Source organism: Ceratosolen solmsi, unplaced genomic scaffold (genome assembly GCF_000503995.2).
Source record: "Ceratosolen solmsi marchali unplaced genomic scaffold, CerSol_1.0 scaffold90, whole genome shotgun sequence".
NCBI lineage: Eukaryota > Metazoa > Arthropoda > Insecta > Hymenoptera > Agaonidae > Ceratosolen > Ceratosolen solmsi.
The window spans coordinates 19242-38839 of NW_011948460.1; the positions used below are offsets into that span (position 1 = coordinate 19242).

Below are 19598 nucleotides of genomic sequence, written 5' to 3' on the forward strand. Positions count from 1 at the left end.
TGACCACTTGTAATCTCACTTGGAGATAAGGAAGAACTAAAGAGTAGCAACATTGCAAGGGAACGTCATAACAAGCCACCGAAGAGAGACTGGAAAATCACGATACACTGCAAGTAAGTCCTTACAGCTAGTACTCATTCTTGATTTCTCGGCTTATGTAGAAGACGGACGGATTAAAGTCCAACTACGGAAACTTCCCGGACATACTCTAGAACAAGACCAGCTACAAAAGCCACATTGGCTTCTCAATCTCTCCAACTACAAGTTGTTCCCGCCACAGATGGCACACAGCTTCGCATAATCTCCATTTAGGCTCTCTTACGACCGATATTTAGAGGCAACTACACACGTGTTAAGATAAACACAATAGCATCGCAGTGTTCAATCAGAGCACTACAATCACCATAACCTCTTAGTGATAATATTCAATAGATTATAACCTACTTCTTGTTACAGTAAATCATAATCTCACCAGTGACATGCAGAGAATAAGAAATTTATTATCCTCTAATTATCCAATGAATAGATATATCAACACCACAAGATTATTAAGAAATATAAAGATCATTTGTAAGTTAACCAAGGTTAATAATTCCCATTGGAAATAAAGTAAAATAAATGAATCAAACAGCAATAATAAAGATATGTGTTAATTATTGAATCGATGCATTAACCCTTTACTTGCCCGGCAACCCCACACAACATCTAGTGGGTTTTTTGTTCTAAGTTGATTTTTGCACGTTTGGCTGACGAGTCAGATTGTGGAATTATTTTCCGAACAACTAGCGTCCTGGTAATCTTGTAAGGACTGGCAATAATTGAGTATACTCATAATAGTATGGATTTGCTATATTTATAATAGTGTCATTCTAGTCTTGAAGGACTGGAAATAATTAATAGCTTGCTAATTTTGTAAAGATTAGCAACTTACTTTGCAGAGACTTTATTTACTCACAGTGATGCAATAGCCTTTATTTGATCCTGAGATGAGTAGTTCACCATCCGGAATGCTCCTTGTTGATGACGATGATTTATTCTTGCTGATTTTTCATGGATCAGTAATGTTTAAGCACACTGCTTACTAGGGAATGTGTCTTATATAGTCTGGCATCTTCTTGATGTAAAGGAGATAGTGCCAATCATTCTGCAGAATTGACGTGTCTTCCTTCCATCGAAGCCATACTTACAGTTTGATCATTATAGTATCAAGAGTAGGGGCCTTCCTCCTTCATCCTTTGCTTCTCCACTTACAGAACGCTTGTATCTATGTCATCCCCACTTATAAGGCCTCTGACCAAAACGTCTCCACTTAGGAAACGCCTTTGTCTTAGGTTTCTCCAATCAGAGAGAGAGAAGTTTTCTCGTGGCTTTCCCGCCAACCGGAGCACTTAACTGAAGCGTCTTCGCTTGACTTTTCCAAACGGCAGCAAAGTTAGGCTTGATAACAGTGGATGCGTTGTGTACCGTTAGATCGGAAATGTTTAACTACAACGGTTTTTCGCACATGTTTAACGACTTGAGTCTTTCCAGATATCTGACACTCGCGAAAGGTTCTCGCAAGGTCGAACAATAATTTATAATAAAATTTCAACCAAGGTCGTTTAACATAATGGAATCACTAAAAATAAATACTATAATGAAAAGTAAAAAATAAAATAAATATTAATTAAAATATTCCAATCCTTTCTTTTATTTCATGAATAATTTATGATATAATAAAAATTAATTTCAATATTGGTTTAGTTTTTATTTTAATATATATGATAGCAAAAACTACCACTTTTATTATTTATTCTTTGTCACTGGTAATATACAATCTGGAGTACTCATGAAAGAGTTAACAGAAATGTATCGTATTAAATTATTAAGCTGTTGACTTTATATGACATAGGAAATGATTGATATAACATTAGACAATTCTAGAGTTTATAAAACTAGAAATTTTTAACACATTTTTAAGAACATTATTAAAGTAGAGGATATAATATTACTTATAATTTTAAATAATTATATTAATAACATTTTTTAACTGTACGTGACAAATTCAATTTTTTTATTAAAATATTATCATTTACAAATATATAAAGCATAAAATAATATTTGGCATAGCAACAGATACCAGATCGCTACCGCTAAAACATAATCTGAATAACTAATATAATTTTATTTTTCCTTTTTCCGTAATAAGTGATTTTACAGTAGTGGACAGTGATTATTCATTATTTGTTCTCACATTGACATCTTACTACAAAATTTACTATGAATATATAGATGGGATGAGTGCACAATATTGATATTTATAGAATGTTCAGGATTGGAGCACTTTCCAAGAAAATTAATTCTCCGAAATTTATAATCGTTCTAGCACAAAATCGTAAACATTGATTTCGAAATTTCTCGATCATTTTAAAGCCTTTACTTGCGGATGTCCTGTAATGTTTATCAAGTCCCCGCGTAGGAACGACGGTTAGAATCCTCCAACTGTTTAAAGTTTACTTTTCTAGAAATCTCCAAAATTCTAAAGGTTTAGTCTCGAAGCCTGTACAATTCTCCGCATAGCAACAGCTGCCCAATGTTGCCAGATAACCAAACTCGTTCGAATATTTAAAGCAAACACGCGTCAAAGCACATGCACTTGCTTCAGTCATCTAAGAGGAGACACGCTGTTCTGCAAGACGCCATTACATTTATTACTGCATCCAGAACTGCATTTTGAATTATGGCGCCGCATCTTCTGTATTAAGACGTCACTATATTCTGTGCTACATCGGTACCAAGACGTCACTGCTTCCGGAACTGTGTTCTGGATTAAGGCGACAATGCTCGCTCAATCTTGATAAGTGCCACAGCGCGCACTACCAAGATCCACCGAGGTATTGAATAATTTATATTTATTAATTAAGAGGAGACTCTCACTTAAAACACCACATATGGCTCTATACAAGGAATGAAGGATTTAAGACCTTTCACTTCTCAGTGTAGTAATTTCTACCAAGCGCACTATACCCGGAGATTTACCACCTCTAACCCCGACATGCAGTGCATGCTACCTCCACGTGAAAAAACCATTAAGAAACGGTAAAATCTCAACGATTGTCACCACCAACGTAGAATCATAATTGAGTATTTGTAAAATAATACTGAATAAATAGCACGTAAATCAAATGTGTTAATTATTGAATTGAAGCATTAACCTCTCACTTATTCACACTGTTCCATTAGTAAAATGATAGATGTGGTCTAATCCAACCATCTTGGTCCTTCGACCACCGAGTGGCTGGAATTCCAAACATATAATATATCTAAATAATTGTTAAATCTTGTTTATAATATTTATATATTGTAAAAATTTATATAATCTATTTTGTTTTAAATAAAATAATTTTATTTATCATATATAATTTCCATTTATAATTTCGAATGATCAATAATATTACTTTTGATAACAGCGTGTCTAACATTTTTAAACTGTTATTATTTTGTAATAAAAAGATTTATTGTTATAAACATTCTACAGCCGTAATGGTTTTGTCATAAAATTATTAATATTTTTAAATTATCATAAAGGACTCTACATTATTGTACAATTGGATATATGTACAAATTTACTACAATTTAATATAATTTTTAATACGATTAAATTGTATAGTTTCATAGTTGATTTATATGGTTTTATACAGTTATATATTACAAAGATACATTGTTATCTATTTAAATAAACAAATTTATCTAAGTTCTATTATTATTGCATATATCATTTTTAAATACATATAATCACTATTTTTTATCAAAAAACCAAATAATTATATTATATGTAATATTAAAATATCAAGAATAAACATGATATTTGTATTAACAATATTTTGATACATATCATTACTATCTGTTTGAGATTGTACGAATGGTCCTTGCCAATAAAACATCTGGCAAAACAAGATGATGAACTCGGGAAAACCCAACTCATTAGGCATCTGGACGGATTCGTTCCGCTCAGTAACTACTTCAAGCAGTATGTACTAGCGACCCCCCCTCCCACTGTCGACAAGTTGTCATGCGGTCGCCAGATGCGTCAGAGCAACGAGAGCTCTTTTTGTCGTGAAGACCAAGAGACGACTACGTCCTTAATTAATTATGAAGCCACAAGAGGCGCTGCCCACGTTCTGTAAGGGAGGAGTCTCTCATTGGACGAAAAATAAGGGAAGGGGTTCAAGTGAAGTTCATGACCAGCTAATATATTTAAGAGGCGCATTTTTCAATATTCAAATACTCTCAATAAAGTCTTTATTAAAATAAGAAGTGGAAGTCCATTAACGTAGTTCAAGAAAACGGTCGTTCCAGTCCTAAGGAACAGAAGACATATCCGCTTATCGGAGTCCGAAAACTAGTGTCCAGAGGCAATCCTCGTCAAGAAGGTCACGGAACAATCTCCCTACAGAAATTTACTATTCGTCTTCTTAAGTAATATCACTATTAGCATAATCAATTAACATTTACAATTCAGAAAATAGATCATTGACAAGCAACCAAAGAAGAAGAGGCTCTCACCAGAGAGACAGTGCGGAATAATTCCAACCTCGCCGTCAAGCTCGCGTCAGCTTATGCGAGTCTTGCCGGCCTTGCCCTTACCTTAGTTCAAAGTCTGACGCTTATGAATCTACAGCGTGCCATTCAACGCTCATAGCAAACGCAACACGTAGCAGTATCCTTCACGAGGTAAAAGCCCTTCAAACTCTCACTTCCATCTGAATCTATTGCAGTACGCCAATATCAGAACAAGGTGCGCTTGCTACGATACGAGTATATTCTCAAGTAACAACAATTACATGCGTCGCGCTCCATTACAACCATAACCTCAACTACGCACGTGTTCACACAAACAGCGCGAGTGTCGACGAATCAAACTTCGCGCCATTTTGCGCTCATATTCAAACCATCACGCTGCATTAGATGAGTGTACGTTTGCCACCGCAAATGCATCACTCCACCACAAGAGTCATTTCAATAATTAATAATAGTAATAGTAGTCAAGCGCTGTAATTGGATAAATAACAGAATAAACAGCATATACACCAGCCATATTTGTATTTATATTATAAATCCCTTCCACTTGTGACCTTTCATCGCTATCATACAACATCCGTGGTTTCTGAGTTGTCCACGACATCAATTTGTATCCTCAGAACTGGTCTTGGTAAAACAAGCCGGAACCGCGAATACATTTTGTACACTATCATATATATGAATTTGAATTTTTTAAAGCATTTTTTCAATTTTAATATTTATTTATATTAAATATGATAATATAGATAATTAAACTATAATTTATTTAAAAAAACTGATATGGAAAATAATTTGTGCTTCAATAATATTTTTCAAAACGCATTCAAATTCCCAATTACATTTTTTAAGTATATAACTATATTTTATAATTAATATTTTAATTAATTATAATTAAAAAGATTTATTTGGAATATTTTATGTTTTTAAAGTAAATTTTCTTAAATATAGTAATAACCGATTTATTTAGAATAGGATTTACAATTTACAATCTCAACTATTTACGATTAACATTAATATTCCTTTTAAATAAAAATATAATATTGAAAAAGCAAATTATTAAATAGTATTTTGTAATACTTATTAATAATATAAAATTTAAACATAATTTATATCCCATTTATTTCTGTATTTATACAAATTTATTACATATAATCCATCTTTATTATTATATACAAAATGTAAATTGTTTTATCAATATTCAATATAGCAATATGTAAGAAAACAGAGAAGCTTTTAAATTAATAGCCAATTAAAAAAAATGATAGAAGAGGAATGTAAAAAGTAAATGTAGAGAGAAGAGATATTATATACTTCTGATTTAAACATAAGCAAATATATCAAGGTAAACTGTAAATGCAAATATGACTAAATAAGCATGTACATACATATACTATTTTTCCTTCACCTATCGCCATATCGACTTCAAATTGATTATAAATTGTACGTACATTCAATAATGTAGTTCACATTTGCTATGTATTGCATGCGAGGGTGTCAGTAGTAACCTATGGCGCAGCTACTTTTGGATTGAATATGGGCTGGAACTGAATGTTCGGAACATTGAACGACGGAATGTTAATTTTAGTATCTTAAAAGTATTTGACGTGGTTTTATTGTATTCGATTAGTACTATATTTTACAACTACCTGATATTTTAATCCAGCATCATTTAATTTATTTGTAAGTAATTATGAGATTAAATTTTTAAGTTTAGTATTGATTTCGTTCAGATCTAATAATAGAAAAGCATTTACTTATGTTCAATTTCTAAATTATTATGAAAATAGATATTTTTATAATTTTCATATAAAAATATTTTTATATTTCACTATTTTTAAATATTAACCATTTCCAAGTTCCTAAAATTAACCTCACAAATTATATTATAAAAATTAAATATTTTATGTTTAAAAAACTAAAATAGACATGATCCATACTTATAAAAATATGTGTATTGTAAAAGATTACACACATGGGTACGTGTGTGTGTTTATGCCTATTAGATATTGCAATGTTTGTTATACAAACAGTATACTATAAAATATACGTAAAGATAAAACACTATAATTAATTGTGTATTTGTTTTGTGTAATCAAAAAAATCATTTGAAAGAAAACAATTAAAATAATTTCATATTGGTTTTATAGTTTATTTTATATTTAAAAATTAATGTGCAATAGATATAAAATAGAAATAAAGTTTCATAATTTTCATTAAAAAAGAGTGCTTTTAATATTGAAGTAAAATATTTTGTATTCTTATTATTCTTGTATAATAGAAAAAGTTACTAGACATAATTTATATACCTTTTGTAATTTTGGTGTTCACATAAAATTATGTATCTTAATTGTTTTTAATTAAATTAACAGAGAATTATTGAGGAAATAGCAGTAGGTAATAGTCTATTTTATCACTTTACAACGTAAACTTTATTTTGTAATAAGCTGTCGAAAATATATTTACATTAATAAATAATATTTTTAAATTAGAAACAAATTATTTATTTAATATATAAAATATAATAAATTATGATAATATTATCAGAAAGTTAGAATTGCAATAATTCTTTATATTTTATTTAATAAAGTAGAACCTATATATAAAGTATATTTTCATTTTATTTGTTATTTTGAACTTATGTCATTAATTGCTATTATCTATATTGTTATTGTTAATGCTCTTTCTATAATTGAGACATAATCTAAACAAATATATATTTTTTTAAATTTTTAAATTATTAAAATATTGTAATTTTTTCAGAACAATTTGATATAATATCTTATGATAACATTGCTAATATTAGTTTCATATATTATCTTGTATAAAAATTTACTTTAAAAAGCTAGAAAAAATATATATATAATTGTAAATAAAGTATATTGTATAAAAAACAATACTGAATTTAAAAAATTCATTAATTTTGCATAAAAAAATTAAAACTCTAAAATATCACTCAATTTTTTGTACATTTTTAATTATGAAATAACCATACTACTTAATTTGCTGAAAGTGTTTTTATATAATTTGAACAATTAACAATAAATTTGAGAAAGTGGTTCTGTTTGATTTATATCAGTGTATAAATATTGTAAATTATAGAAATCAACTGCGATTAAAATGCACATTATTATATTAATAAACAAAATTATTACTTTCAAATTAAAATGCTTATTTCATTTTTTATGTAGAGATTAATATACAGATATGTAGAAATTAAAAACATGCTTTGTACTTATATTCTATTAATAAATTTATATATTAGCAAATGATTGAATGATTTATCAATAATGTAATCAGATTTTTTTAATGATACCTTAATTACATATTTTAATTATAACTATAATTATTTTGTAAAGGAACTTTGAAAGACTCCTAATAGTATGTGTTTTGTGTACAGATTTATAGCCATATAGAATATAAAAATAGTAGTTCTAATTTTAATTTATTTTAAAAAATTTTCAAGTTTACTTCAATTATGGAGATTTGGGGAAAATTAATTTTATGTATAAACGAAAATTTTAATAATAAATATTAAAGATTACAAAATGTTGAATAGTTAAAGTTAATTATTAAATTTTTACAAAAATTACTTCAAAATATTTTGATATCTCATTCAGTTCATAGAAAATGAATTATTTGTCTTCCTAATGTTTTTAACGCTCAATTATGTAGAAGTGATTATAAATATATAATTATAATTATGTAAAAAAGAATACAAAATTATTATTGATGTTCTTTATTTTTATACAAGTATAAAAAAAATATATTATTTTACTTTTGGAAATATAATATACTTTAAACGATTAACATGGACAAAATATAGACCTTGAAAAATCAAATGTTTTATTCATATTTTTTAAAATGTATTTTAAGTTGAATATTAAATTATTGAACTTGTTAATTACACCTCAAACCCTTTATAAATATTTATATTAGTTTATAATAAACTTCAAATTAATTGATTATAAACTTTGTATTGAAATGTTCAAAGATTAAATTAAAAAATTAAAATAAAATTTCAAATTAACAAAATTTAGAAAATTTTAACCCAAAAGAAAAGTATACAATTCCCGAAAGTTATTTTTATATTTAATACTATATAATCGTAATAATGAAATGATAAAGGATTTTTTTTCAATCTATAATAAATAATTTTTTTATTTTAATCTAATTAGAACAATTAATTTATTTTGTTTAATTAATTAATTTATTATTGTATTCTGTTCATAAATCTGTCGATAACGCTTTATCTTTATAAATTGGAGAAAATAGTAAAAACAGATTTTCAAATCAGCAAACTTTTAAAAAATAATAATCCTAATAGTCAAAAAATAGAAAGTAAATACAAAAGATTTAAGCGAAGAGATATAACATTTCAGTTATACTATGGTACAAATTCGTTATAAACCAGAGTTCTATTTTATAGTTTAATCAAAATTTATTCTATATAGTATAATAACAGAACAAAATAATTTATTTAAAGTTTTTGTACCTGTCATAAATACTTTTAATATTATTAGGAAAGCTTCCATAACCAAGACGTTTACAATTTCGATGTACACTACCTTTATTATAAAGTGGATAAATACTGATATTTAATATAAGAAAAACGCTACAATATTGTATTCTAATATTACTAATTTTCGTATTTGAAAAAGAATAATACCTATGTTATAATTTTGTATATGATTTTTGAGTTTATGTATGTTAAACTAAAAATATTAAAGTTTGCTTTTACACGTAAGTTATTTCTACATTTCTCGTTTGTTGTATGATCTTTAATAGCCTATTCAGAATATAAATTAGAAATTTTTAATTCTTTCTTGAGTAGTTTTTGAACATTTTATAAATCGTTTATTTTTAGAAGCTGAATAAATACGCTGTTTAATTTAAATATATAACTAATACCACAAAATTTTAATAAATTGTGAATGTAATAAATTGATCACAGAAAATATTAACTTGCACAAATATTCTTATATTATCAGAAGATATTTAATCTTATAACTTGACATTGAGTATTTCCGTTTTGTACAACTAATTTAATTTTTACATTAATAAACTTTTTAATTAATTTTCATCTTTTGCTTAAATTAGCATAATTTCTTTTAATATAAAAATTTGTTAGGCATATTTTAATAAGTACAAAAACATGGTCATTTAATACATTCTAGAAAATTGTTTGATTTATTCATATATTCATTTCATTTGTATTCAATTGCCTAAATTGTTGAATTTGTCAATTGCATATACTTTGAAAAAGAGAGTATTAACTAATAAAAGATTATAACTATTATTTTTTAAATTAATATATATTAATTTATATTAAAAGCGAAACTTTTTAATGATTTTTAATGGTATTAATCAGTTTTTATATATTTATTGACTTGTTTATTCTAACTATAATTATTCTTCATAATAAATTTGCTTTGTGTAAATGTTAGTGAACAAATTTTCTATAAAAATATTTTTGTATTAAAAATAACAGTATATAATATATTTATTTTTTATAATTATAGTCAAGATTTCTCTCCGAATTTATTTCAGTATTAAAAATGTTGGACACTGTAGCTTATAAATATTCTGTATTTTGTTAGACCTAACATTTTAAATATATAAACATCTATTCCATATCCTTTTTAATCCCTTCATAGATTTAGCTACTACATCTTATATATTTATAAATTTTAATTAATTTTGAAACAAATGCTTCAAGAATATTTGTAAAAAGTTATAATAAAGAAATAGAAAGGACCTAACGTATGATTTTCCCACTACTCGATGATATACTTAGTTTATTTTTGTAACTATATTTCGAAAACTATTATTATTATAAAGAAATTAAAAACAACAAAAATGTTCCTGAAAATATACTTCTATTATAATAATTGATACTAATGAATAAACGTAACATGTATATTATTTGAATATATCAAATTACTATAATATTTTCTTATTATTGTACGAGAGTGTGGTTTTTAAATTGGATAATTTTTTTATTGTAGTAGATGGGTTTTAGTAAAAATTCTTAATTCTAATTACTTTTTCATATAAATTTTCTTTTTATACTTTAGAGTTCATACATCTATCAGATGCAATTTACTTCATCTGGTGAAAAATATTTAAAATTAATTTTGTAAAAGATTTATGTTAGAAAAATAAAATCTATTTACAAATCGAATAATTATTTTAAGTACTTTTGTGAAAATCTATTTAAAAATTCAGTTTTTTATTTCTTTAAAAAAGAGATTCTTAAATTATGTTGCAAAATTGTATTCGATGCAACAATACTAAATTGATGTTTAAGATTAAACAAGGAAATAATCTATCCATATATTTTTGTTCTTATTAATGATACAGTAACAAATATGACAAGATATAGCATTCCACTTAATATATGCAATAGTAATAGATATTTTTAAATACCTTATCTTTATGTAAATATAATTGATTTAATTGATTCACAGATATATAATTTTTCGTTATTTTTATTTTTATAAAATAAATACAAATTCAAAAAAATGTTTATAAACTTTAAGAAAGAATATAAAAATATAAATATAAAATAGTTTAGTAATATAAATTCAACAAAGATGATGATTGACATCATCACGATAAATAATTTGATAAAATTAATTATTAATATTTCAAAATTATTAAAAGAAAAAAAAGTATTGCATACAAATCGAATAAATAAACTAAATGAATTTTAATTAAATAAATGATTTTTTTATTAAAAAAAAAAAGGAAATTAAGAAAAGCGAAATAGGTATGTTTAAAAACAGCTTGCGAAAGAAAATCATTACATAGATTTAAAACAAATCAATTATCTAAATTAATTAATTATATAACTTTAGATAGTATAATCATTAAATTATCGTATTTCATCTTTGTAATACATTTTCCACTTGATATATATTAGAAATTACAAAATTTTATTAAAATTTATTATTTGGAAATATCCATCGAATTTTAATAAATTTATCAGTTTTTATTAAAAAGAATATTGTATATAATATTTTATTTGTAAAATGTTTGTGAGTTGTAAAAGATTGTCCTAGTACAATTATATACAAGCGTAATTATTAGTTTTAACATTTATGTACGAAACAAATATTTAAAACCTTACTAAAATAGTAAATTTTAAATAAATTAAATAAATTAAATTTTAAATAAATTCTATATTGCATACTTAAAATTTAAAAAAATTAATATCTGAATAAGAGCTTGTACTAATATTTGTATGAAATATTACACCATATATAGATTTATGAACTAATATCTCTGACATTAATAAGATGGTATGAGGAATGAAACCAAGTAGGTGAATAAAAATACACTTAATTTTTCGATTTTTAGTCATCACACAAAATATTATTGAAAGCTTATTTTTAGATGTATTAGTCTTCATTAAAAGTTTATCTGTAATGTATAGATTGAAATGCATGTTAATATATTATTAAATTCTTGTACAATTTACAATTAGATTGTTAATATTAATTTTTAATTAAATATTAATAATAATTAAAGGTTGAATATACTATGTCTTATTTTTATTAAAAATATATTATGTCAAATATAAAATGTTATAAAATGTATAAACTTTATTTGTACAAAATGAAAAATTATTTAAATAATATTTTTGTTTATTTTACAAATCATATTTTATAATTTATATATTTCAATTATTAATGTATTGCTTCCAATTTTATACATCCAATTTAATATCCAATTTATAAATAGATATATTTACATTGTAAGTATAAAAATGAGTGTAAATTTATTATTTTAAGTTAATTTTAAATTAGTATATTATTTAAAATTAATAAATATTTATACTTATTTTTTTATAGTATCATTAGTTTTTTTAGAATAATGATTTTACCCATAAAATTTTCTTACAATTAAATTTTATGAAAATGTTGATGTAATTATCTAAGTTATGAATTTATATAATTTAAAAACTAGTGTCTTTATTAAATATTATATTAAACTCGCTGATTAGTTTTACATTTTGAACTGATTGAAATTAAATGAATAAAAAAATTGTATTAATATTTCCATTTATAGTTGAATAATATTTTGTATCATGATTCGTCTTCGTTCATTGCGTATTAAAATAATATTAGTTCACTTATATCGGAAACTTAATTATTAATTATGAATAATAAATTATAACGTTACTTTATAAATTGAATTTTATTTACATGAAATAATCGATCAATAAAGATAATATAATAAATCAGAAATTAAATAGATCTTCTGCAAAAATTTGAAAAATTTGTATTTTAAAATAAAGAATATCTATTTAAAAATATAAATAATTAATAATGCATAATGTTAATTTTAAACAATCCATTGCTTTGAAGGATATTTCCACTTTTTCTAGAATCAGTCCGTATATTACGTCTTTGTATCAAAGGCGCCAAAGTGTCGTGGCGCCACCCCTTGGCGCCCGTCATCGTGTCGCCAACCTCATCCCCTTTTACTTCCCTTGTACTCGGATACTACTCTACTTCAATAAATTGTTTAATAGTTGAATATTTATGTAAGGCTATTTTATAATTTCTAACATTTAAATTTATGGTTTGCAATATAAAATTTATAAAGTATTACTATAAATATATTATTTTCACTCAAATTATTATATATTTAATATTTGAATTTCAACCTGGCTTATCAAAAAATTTGAAATTAGTAACATTCATAATTTTATTAAGTTCTGAATTTTAATGAATAATTTATTAATTCATGTAAATTATAGTTATTCGAAATAAATAATGAAAAAAATTATTAAACTATTAATATAAACATTTATTTGTAGAATATACTTTATATCTAATTTATATTTTTATTTATAGAGATTTGTATTATATTTTAATTCAAATATGAAACAATTATATTAGAATATATAATAAAATGAAAATTAATTAATACTTCATCAATATTAATATATATTTTTTTTAATATTTTGTACATAACATAACATTAAAAAGAATTCGTTAAAATATAATTGTTTAATAAATAATAATGTAAATTTCAACATTAACCTTTAAAATTATATTTTTCTTTACTGATCAACAAAACTATTATGGTATTATATATATTTATTGTTAAATAATTTCTAAATTCAAATAAAACTATATTATATGTACAATGTTCGAATCTATAGCATTTGTAGTGGTTAAACATTCTAATTATATAATTATTTTTCATTTTCGCTTAAAAAATTAGTTTTTAATGTTTGGTAGTTTAAATTTTCGCGGCTTATATAAAAAATAAACTTCTGTTATAGTAAATATGTTAAATATTGCATAATAGATACAGAAATAAAAGCGTAAAAAGCCTATCAAATGGAAATTTAGACGTTTGGGCCTACTAGACACGTAGGTAAATTACATTTCAATTTTACTTATATTAAATGGGATTTATTCGAAATATGCAACACTATACGGAAATCTCATTTATTTTTATGTATACTATATTTGTGCAATAGAATATATAAAAGAAAAATTCGAAAATATTGCATACTTATAACGTTGAATAGTAATAAATTATTTTTCTATAGATATTCTTACTTTGTCGGTTTGAAAAAAGTATCATTGAAACTTTGATCGCCTACAAAAATTTATGATAAATATATATTTCCTAAATTACATGCACATGTAGTAAAGAATTTAAAAATTTATTGGTTTAAAATTCATTTTAATTCATTTTAATAATGATGAAAAACTTGTTTTGATTACTTAAAAATTTATTATTATTTTTTAATTAATAATAATAAAGTATAAATAAAAATAAAAATAATAATAAATAATAAATAATAAAGTTAAAATAAAAATTACATTATTATTCGATTTTAATTTTATATAAAACTATTAAAATAATTATCCGAAGGTTCAACAGTAAGAAAATTATTTCTTTTAAAAAATTAAAATTAAAATATTTATTCAAATAGATGTGTGCAATTGTCTATTTTCTAAAAGAAATTGTTAGTTGATCGAAGTTGATTTTAATAAAATTTTCAATTTTTTAAAACATTTTTATGAATGATTGAAAATCATCTTTTAAATATCGTAACTACCTAATATGGTACTAAAAATTAAGTTAATTGGAAACTATTTACAACTTTATAATAAATATATAAAGTTAAATTCTAAAAACATTCAAATAAACGAAAAAATGCGTATAAAAAATAAGAAAATACCATAAAAAATGTTAAATATTGTTGTTTATGTAAGTAAAAAACAATATAAAAATACCTCAACTGTAATATTATGGTAAAATAACTTACAATAATAAAAATATTTATTGAATACAAATTTTTCAAGTTTTTATTCATTTCTACAAAGAATTTTCTTGAAACTTAAAATAGTTCAATTGTATTAAAAATAGTGAAATTAAATATTTTTGTGTGTATACTATGGTTCACACATCTATATTACATTAAAGTAGATTTATTTTTCGATAACATAATTAATAAAACTGTTTTGTTACATCAAGTAATTACTATTTATGCAATTTTCCTGGTAAATTTCATAAAATCCGACCATAAAATCCGTAAAATCTGACCCTTTATAAAAAAGAACTATAATATAGTGGCATACAGTTTTTGATACATTCAAAATCATTGAAACGATTGACTACATTCCTCGTAAAACTTTGTATGAAGTAATTGAGATGTTACTTTACATTTAATATGTATTGCTGGCACATTTATTACATTGCATTTTTATATTCTTTGTAATTAATATTTATATTACAATTATATTTTAATAATATAATAAATATTTGCTAATTTATTTATTAGAAGTTGAGGAGATATTTGATTAAAAATTATAGCCAAAAGTTTTTAATCAGTATATATAAATTTAATAAAACAGACTAAATTTCAAATTTTTTATATGAGCTTAATAAATCTTTTTATTAATAAAAGATGATGGTTCGAGTAATATTTTATAAAAATTATATAACTTCCATAAAAAATAATATAATTTTTGTGTTTTGTATGAGGAATAATTTAATGTATATATTAAATTATTTTATTAAACATATTTTATGAATTCAAAATTATGATAATAATGGGAATATGCATATAATGCTTTGTCGTGAAACTTAAAATTAAATAATTTAAAGATTTATTGTATATTATATGTATGTTTGAAAAACTATTAATAATGGTAATTTCGAAATATAAAAAAATATTTGACAAATAATATTCAATCAATTTGTTAAGTTTACATAATCATAAAATATTTATCCTATTTCAATGAATTATGATTACGACATAATTATTCATATATCATAATAAATCCTAAAAATAGTTTAGTTAGCAATCAATGATACTAATAATAATTTAGACGAATTTAATTGAAAAATAGAAAATGTACTAAATATTATAAATTAATACATATGAAATTTTTTCATATAATTTTTTAATTGTGAAGAGATACAATATTTTGTTTAATTTTATGTTACGAATAATCAACATAAATAATATTATTTGATCTATTTTAATAAAATTAATATAAAATATTTTTTCTTATTGGTTTACATAATTTGTATTAAATAAAATTGGAGATTTATTTGATAATGAATTATTATATCATGTTTAAATAACTTTTAATACAAAATATTCATCATTTAAACATTTCACTCACTAGTTCATAGATAAAAAAAATATTTTGAGTCTTATCAACACTTAAAGTGTTACTTTAGTATTCCTGAATATCAAAATACTTATGGCATAAAAAGTGTAGGATATAGGATATTATGTTGGAAGAAGTGGGGATTTTAGGGTAGACTATAATTGTTATTCTTCAACAGAACAGCCAATCGAGTTTCACGTTGCGAAGGGGTGGTGGGTGGATGATCTCATACATTCCTCTCGAGGATGCTGCGCGTAAGAATACACACGCATGTAGCTTCACTTCTTTGGTAACAGTCGACGAGGTTGGATTCTTCTACGCTCAACTGTTTTACTCAATCCTATTTATTGATAACATACATTACCATGTTTAAACAAATTTCAAGTTATTTTTACACTAATTTAAACTTTTTAAGAAAATACAGGAGTTAATCGGATACTTATATTTAATAAATATTAAAATTGTAATTCTTCCATTTATAAATAATTTATAAATTATAAATTTAAAATTTATATTTTTAATTTATTATTTTATATTATATTGTAATTTATTAAATTTTTACATATTAAATATAAATACTAAGTTCAAATTTTATTGAGTAATATGCACGTATTTTGGTAAGTTTTATTATTATTATTAAATAACAAATATTTGTATTAAATATTAAATACTTTTTGAATACATAAAATTATTTTACATCAAAGCGATGGAAATTCAGTATTTTAACTAATTTTAGTTATCACTGAATACAAATTTGATAGGTAAAAAAATGAAATCTGCATTTTATAACTTATACATTTCATTCTACATGAAATTTTTATTATTTAAGAAACTAATGTTTTATAACATTTACAAGTATTTCAAATAATCAATAATTAAATTATAGTAATAGAATATAAAGTTACTTACGTTAAAAAATTACTGTAGGTAATATTTACTAGTAAATTAAAATGTCACGATTTAAAATTGCTAAATCTTATAATTAAAAAAAATATAGTTTATTAAGACAACTTAATAAAATTTAATTTATTACTAGATTCTAAAAAAATTTAGATTTAAATTTATTTGACTACTAGTAGAGATAATAGATCTAAATATATGTATAAAAATTCATAAAATTATTAACACATTGTTTATACTATTTTATTTGTAATAGATTAAATATTTCTACTCGTAGATGGTGTACATGCCAACTTGTGTGTACGTACACATTCTATACAATAAAAATATGATAATGTATTTAATGGTATTAATAATTTTAAATAGACTAGAACTTAGATTGTTTTAAATAAATTTGAAAAATAAGTAATGTTTTGATTAATAATAAAGAAATCATACAAATAACGTGTTTGTTATATGATAAAAAATTTGTTGTCATTTTATGTGTTCTGTAAAGTAGACCATTTCTCATTTAAATGTTTTTTACTCGTAGTAATATTTATTAACAAGTTACTTACGATTAAATAAATCCTCAAATATTCAATCATTCGATAATTATTAATATTAATTTTATAAATATTTACACTAATTAATTATACAAATTTATTTGACGTATTTAAACTTCATTCAATTTTTTTCATTTATAGAAAATTAGAAGTAGATTAATTTTATATTTAAAATTTAGCAAATTATATTGAAATCCAATATTTAAAAGTTTAAAATATGCGACATACAAATTAATTTGACGCTATTCTTTATTAATACTAACATTGAGAGGAATTGTTTAGTTTTAATAACAATATAGGTAATATAATGAAAATAGAAATATTTAATAATTAATATAATTATGCGTAATTTATATTTTGTAATTTTAAATACAATTTGTATTCTAATATTACATGAAAAAAAACTTTTCAAAATCTATTTATGCAATTAATTGAAAAATATTATAAAATTTATAATCCATGAAATTTAAAATATTGTTGGATAAATTGCAAGGTACTTTAACGTTTTAAAAAATTAATTAATATTGATTTATTATCATAAAAAATAAGGGAATTATGCAACTCAAATATAGAAAGCCACAGTTACAAAGAACTTAAATAGAATAATATTGATTTAAACATAAACTTTTATTCTACCTTATAGTATTATTCAATTTACACTTAGTACACCATTCGCTCTTCAAATATTAAATATTCCTTTGTACAATTTTCATTGTTGATACAGTCGGAATACAAAATCAAGTAAAGTAATGCTGATCATATATATGCGCTATGAATGACACTTAGAATGAAAACAAGTTTTGAGACTAATATAATTTCCATTTTTTCATCTTTAACTATATATTAAAAAACGAATTAAATGTATGAATAAGAAATGAACAAAATAATTTATATGTTGCTAATGAAATACATGTCATATAAGATATATGCCCCTTTCCTTTATCCGATTCTTAAGTCAATACAATTATATAAATCAGAAATAAACAAAATTCCCATAAAATATTTATTAACTAATTAAGTTAAAATATAATATGAAATAAAGATATATTGTGTATATAAATCAACTAAAATATTATATCCTTTCAACTAAGGTCAGAAGTTCGATTTGTTAATAATAATTGTATTATAATATCTTATTACAGGATTTTTATTATAAAAAATAAAAATATTTTTTATTGGTATTTAAAATGTCAACACTTTCTTTGCGGATTTCGATTCCGGAGAAAAATGTAACTAAGATGATGCAATTTGATCCAAATACATCTGTATATGATGGATGTCGTATGATTCGAGAAAAACTTACAGAAGTGAGTAATACGGAACAAAGTAAGTATTCCAATGATATAATTTAAATTCAGTGTATTACAAAATATTAATTTATAATAAAATATACAATTTTGAAAATTCAAATTTTTTTTAATTAAAGCAATTATTATTTTTCTGTAATATCTAGTTAAATTTAAATGCTTCATGATACTAGAAAATCTTTATTTATATACTTTTGTTTTATCGTTAGGAATTGTTTATATTATTATTAGATATTACTCTTATTATGGTCACTATAATATTCTAATTTTCTGAATATGAAAATTATTTTAATGAATATGAATTGCTTGTTTATACTCAAATATCAGGTCATTCATAATTAATGCTAAAATTCTACAATTATATGCTTTTGAAAAGTTTTTAAATTATACCCTTAATAAAGTGTTAAATAATCTTTTGCTATAATCGCCATTCTTCGTCGCACATTTTAATTTCTAGTATATGATATGTATTAATCATAAAGAAGTGTGATTTATATACTGTAAACCATTTATACAATATTGCTTTTTCCAATTTACTTATTATACATAGTTTTTCAATGAATTATGGAATCAGAGAGAAAGTCAACAAAAAGAAACATTTTTTGTTTTCTAGTGATCAAATATATAAGCTAAAATGT

The 19598-nt window shown here is 23.1% G+C and overlaps 1 protein-coding gene across 1 annotated transcript in view; it reads left to right on the forward strand.

The window, feature by feature from the left end:
• The first annotated feature begins 5887 nt into the window (after nt 1–5887).
• rhea (Talin_middle and talin-RS domain-containing protein rhea) overlaps nt 5888–19598 on the forward strand; it is a 35607-nt gene continuing 21896 nt past the window's right edge. Inside the window, exons 1-3 of the mRNA XM_011505501.1 lie at nt 5888–6240; nt 16387–16512; nt 18796–18979. Coding sequence (XP_011503803.1) covers nt 18841–18979 — 139 coding nt within the window. The 5' untranslated portion in view covers nt 5888–6240; nt 16387–16512; nt 18796–18840. The remainder of the gene's footprint in view (nt 6241–16386; nt 16513–18795; nt 18980–19598) is intronic.